A 16,483-nucleotide genomic window follows, 5' to 3' on the forward strand; every position below is an offset into this window, starting at 1 on the left:
CAAAAATAATGAATTAGACATTAAGGAAGTAGAAATGAAAATGAAATAATCAATAAACTATTAATTGTTATAATAACAGAAACTATCAAAAAATGCCTGCTCTTTTTAGTTCTGTCTCTTAACGTCGTATCTATGATATGCAGGTTTCATAACCATTGATCCCCTTTCAAAATTCCATTTTGTTTAGTTCTGCCCATCGTTTTCTCGTTAAGGGCTAACTCTTTATTTGGGGACCATACGCCCCTTTAACAGTGAAGGTTCCATGATGATAACCGCCGTATGAACACATCTGCGGATGTTTCAAAAACATTCTAAATCAAACATAATAAGTATGGTATTACAGACCTTGTCTGTATATTTTAACAAAAGCAATGGTTAGCAGGTCCATATGTTCTTGAGAAATTGGCATTTATTTGCGATAATCGGGGCTATATGTTTTACAAAAATCTTTTGTTGTGTCCGGCACAAACATTGTACAAAAAACAAATACATCAAAAATAAGATCAACAAGCTTGTATACATATATTTTATTTATTTAGTTTTGAATATACATTGTATGATCAACTATAATAGCTAGTCCAGAATTGCAAAATTCCTGATAATTGTAATAATTTAGATAATGTTATACTCCTTAGATTTTTATGTCTTCCAAGTTATGATTAAATTGCTTGTTATATATTTACATTTCAATTCATAGTAGAACATGCCTTATTTAGTTAGGCCATTGTTATTGATTAAATTGTTGTTCGGACTTTTAGAAAGCAAAGAAAATGTGCCCACCTAACCTTTATATTGTAGGTCTACTGTCTGTCCTTTGTCTGTGTATCTGTATCTAAAGTTATTTAATAAAGTTTATTGAATCGTAAAGTACTGATTACTTCATTCAATACACAAATATATACCGATACAAAGCTCACAATCTTTGCAAAAAAGTCAATTCTTTATATTGTACAATCCGCATGGTCGTGTTTCAGTGGGTTTTAAAATATATACACATATATATTATATTGATAGGAATAGTGATTGGTTGTGTGATTTATTTGTTTCCATCAATCAACATCTTATATAATGTAGTTCAAAAATGAATTTTAAACAAAATCTGACAAGGTTAGGTACTATGTATTACTTAAAAGTAATTAATTGATCGATTTAAAAACAAGGTATCCTATATAATTTGATTTTTTGTATGGTGATGCACTGTACGAGATCACGGTCGGTATAGAGAGTGATTATCATATGCACGGTAAAAATATCTGGGCTACCACATGTATGTGTAAGTTATCAAAATTAACAAGTGGAAAAAGGAAATCATCTTAAATGTTCGCACCCAACAGGTTGTTGTTGATGGTCAAGATTTTAAAGTCTACCTGTTCTCTCCGGCGTACCTCAAAGATCGATATCTGGACATTGTCTCATCTTATCTTAAATAAATGACCTTACTGACAGTGTTTAATAAGGGAAGGGTAAACCTTTCAAAAGTATCTCAACAGCCTTGAAAACCGGGAATTTGATTGGTTCAAGAGTTTGCTAAATATAAAGGCGTTGCAATAAGTAAAGATCTATCTTATAAATAATATAACAGCAAAAACAAAATACCAAGATTCATAAAAAGAATAGTCAAAACTTTCAACAAACAGGTCTTACGAATTTAACTGCTTATGAAACATATGAGAGCCCCAACTGTCAGTTAGATTACCTTTCTATGATTGTGGCATCCTTGTCGAAAATATCTGGTTTACAAAATAAAACAAGTTCATGCAAGTATCAGCTATCACAGATGTATATAATGACTACAATTTAATAAGTCATGTATCTTAGATGTTGCAAGATCTTAAATACAGTAGAGCAGTGATAAAACATCAGCTCTGTACATTACTCTTACTTTCCTGTTTAAAATCCAACACGAATTTGAGGCTGTAAAATGAAGATGTAGGAGAAGATACTCAGCCTGGATATCATTTTTAGTAAAATATCGAACGACCCGTTTCCTGAAGACCGCGTTGGAACCATTAGTTTTATTTCCGTGTTAGAAATCTTTTCGCTAATTACAAATCACGATCATTAAACGCATTTGTTTACAAAATGACCAGCACTAGAAATCCAACATGCATTCTTGTTTTAAGTGGGAAAAGAAAATCTGGGAAAGATTATTTAGCTGACTTGCTATTAAAAAGGTTAATATACACAAGAAGTATATCATTTTTAATTGACAATCAAGACGAGCGACTCTTTACTTTATCTGTAAAATTTTGAGTCCACTCGTCCCTTAATTAACTCGCCCCGTTTTCAACTCGACAACTCGTTACGTTGTCAACTTGTTCACTTACTCGTTACTTTTTTTTTATTTCATATAGTTGAAATATTATCAGAAAATTCCATCTTTGGTTCCAGAAGATTATGTATCTAAGGAGTGGAAAGTATACTAAATACACATGCAGATTGACAGTTTCCGAACTAGCAGACGACTAGTCCTATAATATAAGACGTTTCCGTTTGTACTATGTGCACTCCAACGTCTTATCGACTTCTTCATATGTTCCTTTAGCAAAACGCGCAACGATTTTGAAGCGCTGTATAAACCATCGTAATTTACTACAAAAACAATATTTTGAGTCAAAAGATATGCAGACAGTAAATGTAAACATTTTTGCATCAATTCACGAATTCGAAAACCTAGCTAAACGCCGTTTTCCGGTACTTTCTGTACATAGCTCTGGGGAATTCACCTAATGGAGTGTAATAGCGAAATCGATGTTTTCGGCCTTTTTTTTAAATTACATTGAAATAAAACAGTTATTTCTTTATAAGAAAATAATTAAATATCATTGTATGAATAATTCCATACAAAAAATAAAGTAAATACACAAGTTTACGCAGAAAATAACTTTATTTATTATGGAGGATTCCACTACGTCTGTTTGAATTTTATTGATTTTCATTATAAATAATTTATTTTTTTGAATTATTTGCAATAGATATTAAAGGAATATTGATTATTTTCAAAAACATCAATTTTATCACCTTTAACGCTTAAATAATATTAGAAAAATAGAAATATCACGTAACTGAATAATGTACCTCATTTGGTGTAATTCCCCAGAGCTAAAACGGTAACGTACCGGAAAACGGTGTTTAGCTAGGTTTTCGAAAAGGTCAATGTGCAACAAAAAAATAAATGACTCACCTTCGAATGTAAATAAATCCAATCCAATACAATTTATACCACTTTCACCGCTATATACATTTGGCTATTTTGCCTGTAAACATGTGGGTGGGTTTTGCTAAAGGAACTTATGAAGAAGTCGATAAGACGTTGGAGTGTACGTAGTACGAATGGAAATGTCTTATGTTATAGGACTAGCAGACAACAGGCTTTTCTTATCAGTAGAATTGCTAGTAAAGATAACTAATTGTGTATCTCACTGTATAAAACGTATGTAAAATGGTCTGACTTGTATTAGGTTTAACTGTAAATTTAAATACCTCCAGTGTCAAATAATGTCATGAAATATATACTGAGATGTAGCTAAGATTACAAGCTTTTCATTGGTGTAATAAATTTTAAAATCGAACATTAAATCGCCCCAAACTAGCAGTTTAAAAATGTCTTAATTTGCATTGTTTTGCATTAGAGATATTGATTTTACTCGAAGCTAAGGGAAACAACTCTTGTTTTTTCACTTGATATACCTCGGTTATTCACATAGTACATATAGAGACTGTCAATGGGTGTATTTACGATAATGCTTGCCCCCATGGCATAGGGCTGGTCCAGGACTACCTATAAAGGGAGACTATTGAGCTAATGGACTGGCCAGCTTAATAAACTGACTTAAATCCAAAAAAACACATTTGGAATGAATTTCAGCTTATCAGATGCAACCCAAAACCATCCAGGAGCTTGGAGTCATGTTGGCAATGGCCGAAATACCCGTTAGAACGATCAAAAACCTAATAGGGAGAATGAGAAGGCGCAGCCAAGCTGTCATTGATAGTCACGGGTCACAAACACTGTAATAAGTCTAAAACTATAAACAAAAAATCCAATTTTCAATGTTCGATGATTTTTGGCAGAGTTATGCCCCTTTCACTTTGAAAATAATTAGAAATTTTCAGTTTCCGTTTATTATCTCCCCAATAGTTGTACACATTCAACTCAAATTTGACATAAAGATACATCTTCCATGTCTTAGGAATAAGCAGTTCACTGGTTTAATGATTTTGGACAAAGTTATCTCTCTTGAATGTTGGAAAAATTTTGAAATTTTCGGTTTCAGCACTCATACTTTTATGGAAATGTATGTAGTCATTATTTTGGCTACAAATATGCAATTTACAAAAGGTTAACGCTGAATAGTATCAGTGCCTTGAACTTTGTATAAAAATGGTTTAATGTTTTAAGGGCTTTGAACTAAGAATGAAAAAAAGTCTGTGCAAATAAATTTGGAACTATCTAGTTTATTTTGAATTGATAATTACACTGTTTGCGATTTTTTATTAACGATCGAGCATGAAATTGAAAGAATATGTGGGGTGTCTGTGGCTTAGTGGTTAAGGTCTTTGACTTTAAACTACTTGCCCTTCACCGCTGTGGGTTTGAATTCCGACAGGGACATTGGATTCTTTCATAGCTTAATTTGAAACGTCAGTGATTCTGCTCTGGTTGCCGTTCGTGACTGACATAATTCAAGGAAGGCACCCGAGGTCTTCATCCACCAGTAAAGCTTGAACATCGCCATATCACCAATACTGTGTCTGTGTGACATAAAACCCAATCAAACAAACAATCAAACGAAAGTATATTTGATTTATTTTTATGCCCCCAGGCATATAGTAATTGAACCTTCCGTCTGTCAGTCTGTCCGAGCAAACATTTTTGGGTTTAGGGGCTATATAACAGTAAAGAGAACAAAAGAGAACAATAGGTTCATTCCTTGATCAAAGGGTTTATGGCCTAGTAGCCCTTAAGAAAACAAAGAAAATAACAAAGAAAATAGCCCCTAAACCCAAAATGTTGGAATGTCAGTCCGTCTGTCCGTACGAGGTTAACCTAGAACGGCAAGTTGGATTTTTCTTAAGTTCTACCTGTACCAATGGCTTCATAATTTACACACTTACTAATCCATACAAAGTATATAATCTGGGCAAGTTACATAACTATGGCTTCCATTTGCACCAAGTTATGGCCCTTTTCAGCACTTAAAAAATGAATAATGGTTAACCTAAACCGCTAAAACAGCAAGTTGAAAATATCTTATGTTCTATCTGAACTAATGGCTTAATAATTTTCACAATTACTTATCAATACAATGTACATGATATTGCCAAGTTATATAAATGTGCCATCCATTTTCCCAGTAATTTCCTTTTTTATCACTTTGAAAATAGGGCCTTGTATGGTTAACCTATTCCGCCAAGTTGGATTTATCAAAAAATTTCACCTAATTACTTAATTTATTTAATGATATCTTTCATATTTGGTAGGTGGATACCTTTAACGGTCCTCTAATTTTTTGTGGCATTAGGCGTCTCTAGGTCAAGGTCAAGGTCACTTGCTCATACAGCCTTTATTTTTAAGTTAATGTCTTTCATGTTTATAATAGTCATACCAAGGAAGGTCCTTTTCCTTTGGTAAGGGGTCATTTGGGTCAAGGTCACCAATGTCAAAAGTAGATTTTTTACACTTTTACAGGTGTATTAACCTTATTCTATCGACAGATGTCTTGTATATTTTGTAGGAACATAAAATTGAGGTATTCTCATTTGGATGGAGGTAGGGGTCAGTTGGGTCAAGGTCACCAGTGCTAAAAATAGATTTTTACACTTTTGCTCATACAGCCTTTATTTATTGACAGATTTGTATTATAATTGGTAGGAAGATAACTTACATGGTATTCTTCCTTTGGATGGAGTAAGGGGTCAGTTGGGTCAAGGTCAACAGTGCTAAAAATAGATTTTTACACTTTTGCCCATACAGCCTTTATATATTGACAGATCTATTTCATATTTTGTAGGAAAATAAGTTGCATGATATTCTTCCTTTGGGTGGAGTTAGGGGTCAGTTGGGTCAAGGTCACCAGTGCTAAAAATAGATATTTACACTTGCCCATACAGTCTTTATTTTAAATATTGTTACTGACAAGAATCTTAGGCGGGGGCATTTGTGTTTAACAAACACGTTCTTGTTTTTTATTAAAAGGCAAAACATTAGACATATTTTGATTTTTTTTTGCAGCTATGCATTTATGAACAATATCTTTAAGACTCTGGGCTTGACCATCATAAACTATAACAAGCCTGTAACATCTAATAAAATTATTGGACTAGAGTGTACATGTAGTGAGTGAACAGGTGAAAGTGAAATAACATCACATTTTTGCCATTTTCACAGTGTATGTAACAAGTCTACTTCCAATTTTTGCAAGACAGGTTAAAGTTAAAATATATAGTTCCCATGTAAGGTACACTGATCAGAAGTAAAACATGCTAGTAATCGCAGGACTTGGGACACATTGAATTGTATAAGCTAACAAGACAGGGCAGGGCACAGTGATTTGGATTATCTACTGTAATAATTCCTTTCAATTCTATAATTTACTTTGCATGAACGATTAATAATTTCGCACAGCCAAAGGAAGTTTTTGTAAATATCCATTGAAATTTACCTGTCAATTTATAAAAAGAGTGGGGCAGTCTTTTTATATTTTAAGCAGATTTATATTTTATCATAAACATTTTCCATTACCAACTATTGGTCAATCATCATAATTCTTTATAACAGTCAATCTTTTTTGAAATATATAGTCAATGCAGTTCAACTTGAAAATGAGCCTAAAGTCACTTTAATAAAGTTAATTGTTCTAATCTTTGAAGGTGAAGACTATTAAATCAAGTAACAATAAACATGTAAAATGTCATTTTTCCTGTAGTGGCGACAATAAAACTCATCTTAACTGGTCAAAGTGCACATACATGTAGATCAATATACATGTAGGTTTACCCTTGTTCACACTTAAATGACAAACCTGCTTTGTTGTATTTCTTATTAACTGCTATTTATCACACATTTAAAAGTGCGGCATTGACAAAGGACTCTGTACTGTACTGGCAACTAGTCTTAATTGGCATTAGGTCACTCTCATCTTTCAATTATTAGTAATTTATTATGACCTGTACCTTGGTATTTAATCAACAAGCATAAGAATTCTATCAATATTTACATGTATGTTTTCATATTGAATAAATCAAGATACAAATAATGCTGAAAATTTTGGCGAATGAAATGTATGAAATTAGAATTCAGTTAATGCTTGTTTGTTGTATTAATCATTACCATGCATTGCTTTTTTAGCTCACCAGAACCGAAGGTTCAGGGTCAGCTATTAGTATCAAAGGGGGATGCTCCGGCGTTCCTCATTCATTGTCATGCATCAACAATCGTTTTCTTCTTTGAAACTGCTGGGCAGATTTATTTTAAATTTGGTCTGTAACATCCTTGTGACAGTCACACTTGAATTTGCCTATGTCATTTCAATTGGCCCCATTTAGGGGTCAACAGAGCTAAAAATAGAAAACACTTTAAACATCTACTACAGAACTAATTGATAGATGATCACCAAACTTTGTCTGTAGCATTCTTGGGTAGTCTTTTATCAAGTTTGCTCATATTGATTTGATTGGCCCCTTTTAGATGGAGCTAAAGCTAAAAATAAAAATACATTTAAACGTCTATTTCTACAGAACTAATTGATGGATGATTACCAAACTTTGTCTGAAGCATTCTTAGGTACTCTTTTATCAAGTATGCTAATATTAATTTGATTAGCCCCTTTTAGGGGCCACTAAAGCTAAAAATAGAAAAAACTTTTGAACATCATTTCCTACTGAAATATCAAATTCATAGGTTTGTTTGTTTGTTTGTTTCATTTTACGCCTTTTCCCAACAGTATTTCAGTCATATAGGCGGGTAGTTTCCTAACCATCGTTCCTGGAGAGTTACACCAGTACTAGACTACCTTCCTCCGCGCTAAATTCATAGGTAGTCTTTTATCAAGTTTACTCATATTAATTCAATTGGCCCCGTAGCTTAAATGCCCCAGGTCATGGCATTTCTTCAAATTATTGTTTAAACATTTTCTATGGTAAAATTAATTTTTAGAAAATATTGACAATGGATAATTTCCAACACTGAAAAGAAGTTGTTTCTGGTGAGTGACTCAAGGCCATCATGGCCCTCTTGTAACGTTTTCTTTTTTTTTTTTTTTTTTTTTTTTTTTTTAGAATAATGCATTTATGGCTATTAACCTTTATTGGCTTTTAACCTTTTTTTACCTTATTTAGACATGATTTGATGGTTTTTCAGAGCGGGAATAATTGTAGCCGCATTCTCATATGCAGTTAAATGCTAATTAGTGGACGAAATAATAGGACAACCATCTTGCTTTTTGTCTCTTTAAATCAATAAAATCTAACCCGCGGACCTGACTAGCATACTAGCTATTGGAAAACAATATTTTTATCTTTTTTCGGTGAAGCTTGTGATCTTACATGTAAATTATAAGCATTAGAGTTGCGGCCAAATTTTCATATCTTAGTACTAGAACAGGAAAAGATAATTCAAAGACAATAAAAGGGGCTTATTAGTGAGTGTTTTGTTTAAAAGAACCAAATATTTTGCTTTTGATGTCCAGTGACAATATACTTTTGGTACAAAAATGTTGAGGGGCTTTAAAGTTCTTATTAATTATGCATCACTTAGATTTTTCATATGTCCTTTGTATAGACTTATTTGTTTAACTAATTTGGAGGCTTAGGTTGCTTTTTATGGAAATTTCTTAATGCTAAGTCCTAGGACTTATGACAAACGTTAGGACAATTTGATCACGCATTTATGAACTTAGGACTCTCCATGAAATGTTGCTTGTAGCATTAAATTAATTAAAAATGTAGTTATATCATTAATTTTATGTCTCGTTGTTTTTCTCTTTATTGTAGGCTTGGTTATGAAAGCTGTCAGGTATTACGATTGTCAGGCCCATTGAAGAAACAATATGCAGAGGTAAACCTGTGAACTGTTCATTGAACGCCATCTTTCCTTGTTGATCTTGTTGATCATATTTTATGATATTAACTTTTTAACTATATTATATGATGTCACTAAAAGTCCGCCCACGAAGCTCAACAGGGAGATCATATGATAATGTAATCCAGATGAAGCTGGGTAAATCCTCTGGTGAGGCAATATTTCTCCGTGACAATTAATCACGAATATGACATCATTGGTCATTACTGGTTAGTTATTAGGTGGATTGACGCCAGAGATAAGACCTAAAATATATTATAAGACCAGTGTTGTAGAACAGAAAAAAAATGAACTAACACACGAAGGAGATTATTTGTAAACTTAGTTCCTTCTTATAAGGTATTTTATTTCATCTACTGACGTATGATGAGTCAATTAGTTCATATCGTGTACCATAGATTATTAATCATATTTTTTTCTGTGACAATTTTGTTGTCTTAATTATATTATAACCTGATGGCTTATATAAATGTTATTTGGTATTTATTACTCTTTCCTGAAATTATAAAAACGCCCACGTTTGCGAACTGTTGACTGGTCAGTTGTTTCGACTCGCGTGCTCTGATGGCCTACGGCCTTGGACAACATTTCAAAACACTACCCACCTCAGGCCAACAGTTTGACTGTTCCCCAATCACATAATTTATGAAATAACTGTATACTATTTATTTATATATAATGATATTTATTATCCTCCATTCCTGCTTCTAATGATATTGTTGATAACATATTTTTCAGCAAGTTGGTAATTTAAATTATAAAGATTAGTTAGATTACAAAATATAACTTTACCTGGTTACCTATAGATGGTTTATGTTTGGAGTTTGTGACAAGCTCAGCAATCTTTGGCCAAAAATGGCTGGATATTAAAAATGGCAAATTATCTGGATGAAAATGATTTATTACCAGTTCCATGTGCAACATATCTGCTGAACCTTTTTACCTTTAAACTTGTTTGATTGTTAGCTGACGCAATGAAGTCAAAAATTGCTGAATGGAATATCTAAAAAATAAATGCCCAAAAGATGTCTTTAGACGCTTGTCTGTGTTCATACAAACATATTATCGATTCTTCAGTGGCTTTGAGAACAATAGGCAACTGTAAATTTTCTTTGATGCTATTCATTCATTAAGTTCATTTGCTGCTGTGTTTTCTCTTATGTAACTGACAGAACAATGGGAGAACAAAAGAGTAGCCACTTAAGTATTATTTCAGAGTTTTTTTATTTATTTGTCCATCTATTTGTCTGTCGGTTGATGTCCCCACAATAACTTGAAAAATATTAAATGTGCTGTCTACATACAAAGTAGGTGTTTAAATATGAGATCAAAGGTAATGGTCACAGTGACACAATGTAGAAACTTTGCCAGCTCAACAACTTGAGAAGAAATGACCAAGGTTAAGAAACTTGATAGGATGTTTTAAATTGTCAGTAGATGGCCCTTTTTTATTTAAAGTTTATTAGGTCAAAGAGCGAGGTGGCATTGAGTCTTCATAGAAAATCTTTTTCTGCTAAATAATATAAGAGAAACTGGGTCAGGATATTGTCTATGACATTTTGGTTCCCCCTGTCAATTTTTAAGTTCTGTTGGTTGGTCAAAGCCCCTGTAATGCTTACTGGAAAATCCTTGTCTTTCCAATGTCATAAGAGGGAGTTGGCCTGGTATAGGTCTGTGCAACTTGGTAGGGAGATTGCCCATTTCCAGTAGATGACTTTTAGTGATTCTGTTGTCATTAGGTCAATGTCATTGCCACATTGACACTGTGTGTCCTTGTCAGCTCTTTGACTTGAGAAGGATTAAGCTTAATTTTGGGACATTACTGTTGCTATGTTGATAACCAGACAAAGGTCACATTGACACAAAGTGTAAAATCTTTGTCCACTCATAAACCTGAGAAGAAAACACTTTTGTGAAATTTGGTAGAAAAATTGCCTATGGCAAGTTGATAAGTCTTATTAACTTTGAGGTCATTAAGTCAAATATCAAGGTCACAGAAACACTTGTGTAAAATCCTTGTCAGTTTAATGACTTATTCCTTGTTTAATTTTTCAATTGAGTACTATCTGATTTTAACAAGTTGCATTACTTGTCTCATGACAACACATATACATAATGCAATGACATGTTTAGCTCTTGCTTTAGTATGTTTTGTTTTAGACTGCACAAGATTTTTTTTTATTTTTAATAATGAAAAATAAATTTTAATTATTGTTTCCAAGTGATGCAAAATTTGTGAATTTAGTCATGAACTTTGATACTTATTTCAGGAAAAAGGATTAGATTATAAAGAACTCCTTAATTCGTCAAAATATAAAGAAAGTTACCGAGCTCACATGATCAAATGGGGTGAGGATAAACGTAACTTGGAGTCATACTTCTTCTGCAGGAAAACAGTAGAGGCAGCGGACATTTTAAAACCTTTATGGATTATTTCGGATGCAAGAAGGAAAACTGACATTAATTTCTTCAGAGAACATTATCCTGATGTTGTAACGTTTGTTAGAATAGAAGCATCTGAGAGTGTGAGACAACAAAGAGGATTTGTCTTCACAAAAGGTTTCCATCTATAATTTCTAGAAGTTTATTAGTATAATCATGCAAAAACAGAAATTGATTGATATTTTTTTGCATTGTTGAATTTGATTGGTAAAAGAATCATACAGATAATTGATGCATAAATTTGGAAATGTTCAAAATTCAATGCAAATGGTATTATCTTGCGATTATCAAATTTTCATTGGTTCAATTATACAATTATTACATTTGATAGGTAGTATCAAGAAATTACAGAAACTGATTGGTATCAAGCAATTATGCAATTTGATTGGTATTAACATGAAACTATGGTATTTGATTGGTGTTTTCATGAAGTTATGGAATTTGATTGGTACTGTCAATCAATATGTAATTTGATTGGTATTAATATGAAATTATTGACTTTGATTAGTATTATAAACATGAAATTATGTAATTTTATTGGTATTAACATGAAACTATGGTATATGATTGGTGTTTTCATGAAATTATGGAATTTGATTGGTACTGTCAATCAATATGTAATTTGATTGGTATTAATATGAAATTATTGACTTTGATTAGTGATTAGTATTAACATGAAATTATGGAATTTGATTGGTATTAACATGGAACTATGGTATTTGATTGGTGTTTTCATGAAGTTATGGAATTTGATTGGTACTGTCAATCAATATGTAATTTGATTGGTATTAATATGAAATAATGGACTTTGATTAGTATTATAAACATGAAATTATGTAATTTTATTGGTATTAACATGAAACTATGGAATTTGTATGGTTTTATCATGCAGTTTGTACTGTAACGCCATAATGGAATTTGTTAAGTCTTAACATCCAATTATGGAATATGATTGGTACTATCATGCAATTATTGAAGTTAGTTAATTAGTAAATAAGTATGGAATGTTCCAAATTCTATCGGAGGCGTTCTATTTTGAATATGAAATATAACTCACTTTTATCTCAATAATTTCAGTCCCCTACTGTTTTCACTGGAGGAATATATACACTCAGGTTTTATTCCATCTGTCAGGAAGACATCTGGATCCAGCCATAACTCAAAAAGTACAAAATCTAGGTTGATGATTCTTGGAATATGGGACCATAATGGCAATAAGACATTATTTATATAAGCATAAGATGTTATTTTATTTAGCAGAAAATGTAAATAAATAACTAATATTAAAGTTATGGAAATAGTAAAAATCATGAAGTTGGATTCGTATCTGCAATCATATGATAACCCTAAAAGTTTACATATGTTCCCTTTCCTGAACAAATTCCTTTCTAAAAAAAATTATGTCTACTCAGAAACAAATTGAGACAAATTGTTTGTAAGTCAATTTCCACTTAAATTGAAGATTGACAATCAGACAGCATAATGCTGGTGGGGAAGTGCTGCATATTGCCTGCGATACACTGACATGTTTACGGTAACTATTGCATTTATAAGATTAAAAGTTTATATTATTTTAGGTGTGGATGATGCAGAGTCTGAATGTGGACTGGACACAGGTATTGACTGGGATATTGTGATTCAAAATGATAATGATGAACAGGTGTTTAATACACAGGTTGAACAAATAGAGAAACATGTCAATAAAATGATGAATAGATGACGGACTTCAATGGGATTAACATAGTAACAGTAGCAGTAATGTGATCAAGATTAAGATAGACTCTGTCTTACAGGAACAGGAAATAAAACCATATTAACCAGGGATTGTGAAAAAATAAAGTGAAAAAATAGTGAAATAATAGTGAAAAAATAAAGATTGAAGTCGGGTATGAATTAAATCCTAGATCATAATACTTATATGCCCCATGTTTTTGTGAGAAAAGAATATCTTTTAATGTTGTTGTATTTTTATACCCCCAAAAACGAAGTTTGGGGGGGGGTATATAGGAGTCACCCGGTGGTCGGTCGGTCGGTCCAGACGTCCCTTGCATTTTCCTTGTCCAGACCATAACTTGAAGACTAATGGTTGGAATTCAATATAACTACATACAATGGTCAAGCACATTGAGAGGAAGTGCAGTGCACAAGAACCATAACTCTATCTTGACTAATTACAGAGTTATTGCCCTTTGTTACTTTTCCTTGTCCAGGGCATAACTTGAAAACTACTGGTTGGAATTCAAAACAACTTCATACAATTGTCAAACACAATAAGGGGAAGTGCAGTTCACAAGAACCATAACTCTATCTAAAGTAATTACAGAGTAATTGCCCTTTGTTACTTTTCCATTGCTTTCTTTTGTCCGGACCATAACTTGAAGACTTATTGTTGGAATTCATTATAACTTCATACAATGGTCAAGCACATTGAGAGAAAGTGCAGTGCACAAGAACCATAACTCCATCTTGACTAATTACAGAGTTACTGCACTTTGTTACTATCCATTGCTTTTTTTTGTCCGGAGCATAACTTGAAGACTAATGGTTGGAATTCAATATAACTTCATACAATGGTCAAGCACATTGAGAGGAAGTGCAGTGCACAAGAACCATAACTCCATCTTGACAAATTACAGAGTTATTGCCCTTTTTTAGCTCGACTATTCGAAGAATATGAGAGCTATTGTAGTCGCCCCGGCGTCAGCGTCCGCGTCGGCGTCTGCGTTGGTTAAAGTTTTTTGTAAAGTCAAATATCTCAATTATTACTTGAGATATTCAATTGAAACTTACAATACTTATTTATAGTAACAAGGTACATCAGATTGACAAGTTGGATAACTCTGCCTACAATATTGACAGAATTATGCCCCTTTTTAACTTAGAAATTTTGGTTAAAGTTTTTTGTAAAGTCAAATATCTCAATTATTGCTTGAGATATTCAATTGAAACTTACAATACTTATTTATAGTAACAAGGTACATCAGATTGACAAGTTGGATAACTCTGCCTACAATATTGACAGAATAATGCCCCTTTTTAAACTTAGACATTTTGGTTAAAGTTTTTTGTAAAGTTAAATATCTCAATTATTGCTTGAGATATTCAATTGAAACTTACAATACTTATTTATAGTAACAATGTACATCAGATTGACAAGTTGGATAACTCTGCCTACCATATTGACAGAATTATGCCCCCTTTGGAACTTAGAAATTTTGGTTAAAGTTTTTTTGTAAAGTCAAATATCTCAATTATTGCTTGAGATATTCAATTGAAATTTAAAATACTTATTTATAGTAACAATGTACATCAGTTTGCAAAATTGCATAACTCTGTCTGCAATATTTGCAGAATTATTTGCCCCTTTGAAACTTAGAAATTTTGGTTAAAGGTTAACGGTCTTCAAAGATATTTTCTTGAAACTTTACACATGCACTTAGGGTCATAATTGGAGGGTCATAATTGTATGTCACTGACCAAGTTCCATAACTCTATCTTGCATTAAGGCTGATTCATATCCCCTTTTCTACTTAGTCTCTTGGTTAATGTTTACATGCAAGTTTTACATATCTCAATAACTATTAAAGATATTTATCTAAAACTTCACATATGCATTTAGGGTCATAATTGTAGGTCACTGACAAAGATCCATAATTCAATCTTGCATTTAGGCTGATTTTTCTCCCCTTTTTCAACTTAGAAATTCATGGTAAAGTTTTGCTTGTAAGCTGTTATCTCAATAACTACTGAAGGGTTTGTGCCTTTTTTGGGACAATTTTATGCATTCATAATAATAAAGCAGTGATTTACTTGATAAAACATCTTAATAACAAGCCTTTGTACCTTTTCTGTCAAATTTATGTATTCATAGGTAATTAGTATTATTATACTCAATAAAAAAAACCTTGTGACATTACCTTCCGAATAGTCAAGCCAATTCTGTATAATTAGACTCTCTGTAAGGCCTATAACATGAATTTATAAAAAAAAAATTAGCCCTTTTGTGAACTTATAAAATTTAACAATATCAAGGCTCTTTTACTATCAAGCACTTAGAATAGTCGAGCGTGCTGTCCTACAGACAGCTCTTGTTACTTTTCCTTGTCCAGAGCAAAACTTGAAAACTACTGTTTAGAATTCAATACAACTTCATACAGTTGTCAAGGACATTAAAAGGAAGTGCAGTGCATAAGAGCCATAACTTAATTTTGACAAAATACAGAGTTACTGCCCTTTGATACTTTTCCTTGTCTGGAGCATAACTAACGTACTGGTTGAAATTCAAAACAACTTCATACAATGGTCAAGCACAAAAAGAGTAAGTGCAGTGCACAAGAACTATAACTCCATCTTCAGTATTTATAGAGTTATTGCCCTTTGTTCCTTTTTCTTTGTCTTTCTGGACTTATTACAGAGTAATTCAATAAAACTTCATCAATGGCCAACCACATTGAGAGGAATTGCAACATACAAGAACCACAACTATCTTTAATTGCCCTCAACCATAACTCTATATTTCTATTCTTGTACAAGATATTCTGTTACTAGTAACATCCTCATTTCCGAAGCGGTCTTGTGGGGGTATTAATCACATTTAGTGATAGTTCTAGTTTATTTTATTTTTTGTTACGCATTTAGTGGGGGTATTAATCACATTTAGTGATAGTTCTAGTTTATTTTATTTTTTGTTACGCATTTTCACATGGTCTTGTCACATTGTTGTCGGGTTGTTGGTCCATCCCTTCAGCAATTAAGGTATATCACAGGTGGCCAATGGGAAAAAGTGATGGTTCCAACAGAACACCATAAATTGTTGAAGGGAAAATGATAATAAACCATTCACATTTCAAAACAATGGTTTTCCAGGTTATATAACAGTTAAATATTGTATGATGTAAATGTGGAATGTATTGTTATTGAGTTAAATTGACATAGCTTATAAAATAAAAACATTAAAAA

At 32.5% G+C, this 16,483-nt stretch overlaps 1 protein-coding gene across 2 annotated transcripts; it reads left to right on the forward strand.

The window, feature by feature from the left end:
• The first annotated feature begins 2,032 nt into the window (after positions 1-2,032).
• Positions 2,033-16,483, forward strand: LOC132713382 (phosphomevalonate kinase-like). Of its 2 annotated transcripts, XM_060695953.1 has the most exons (5): positions 2,048-2,174; positions 3,869-4,013; positions 8,995-9,058; positions 11,353-11,641; positions 13,102-16,483. In XM_060695953.1, the coding sequence occupies exons 2-5, from the start codon at positions 3,877-3,879 to the stop codon at positions 13,242-13,244; spliced, it is 633 nt and encodes a 210-aa protein (XP_060551936.1). In that variant the 5' UTR covers positions 2,048-2,174; positions 3,869-3,876; the 3' UTR covers positions 13,245-16,483. The 2 variants fall into 2 exon arrangements, with proteins under 2 accessions (XP_060551937.1, XP_060551936.1); XM_060695954.1 differs by lacking the exon at positions 3,869-4,013 and having other exon boundaries at positions 2,033-2,174.

This window comes from Ruditapes philippinarum, unplaced genomic scaffold (genome assembly GCF_026571515.1).
Source record: "Ruditapes philippinarum isolate M1 unplaced genomic scaffold, ASM2657151v2 ctg936_1_1_1_1, whole genome shotgun sequence".
Lineage (NCBI taxonomy): Eukaryota > Metazoa > Mollusca > Bivalvia > Venerida > Veneridae > Ruditapes > Ruditapes philippinarum.

Excerpts from the sequence above, each read along its gene's own strand:
- LOC132713382 (XM_060695953.1), top strand. The coding sequence starts at position 3,877 with ATGCAACCCAAAACCATCCAGGAGCTTGGAGTCATGTTGGCAATGGCC. Across the intron at positions 4,014-8,994 it reads AGTCACGGGTCACAAACACT|GCTTGGTTATGAAAGCTGTC; the intron begins GTAATAAGTCTA and ends TCTTTATTGTAG. Across the intron at positions 11,642-13,101 it reads AGGATTTGTCTTCACAAAAG|GTGTGGATGATGCAGAGTCT; the intron begins GTTTCCATCTAT and ends ATATTATTTTAG.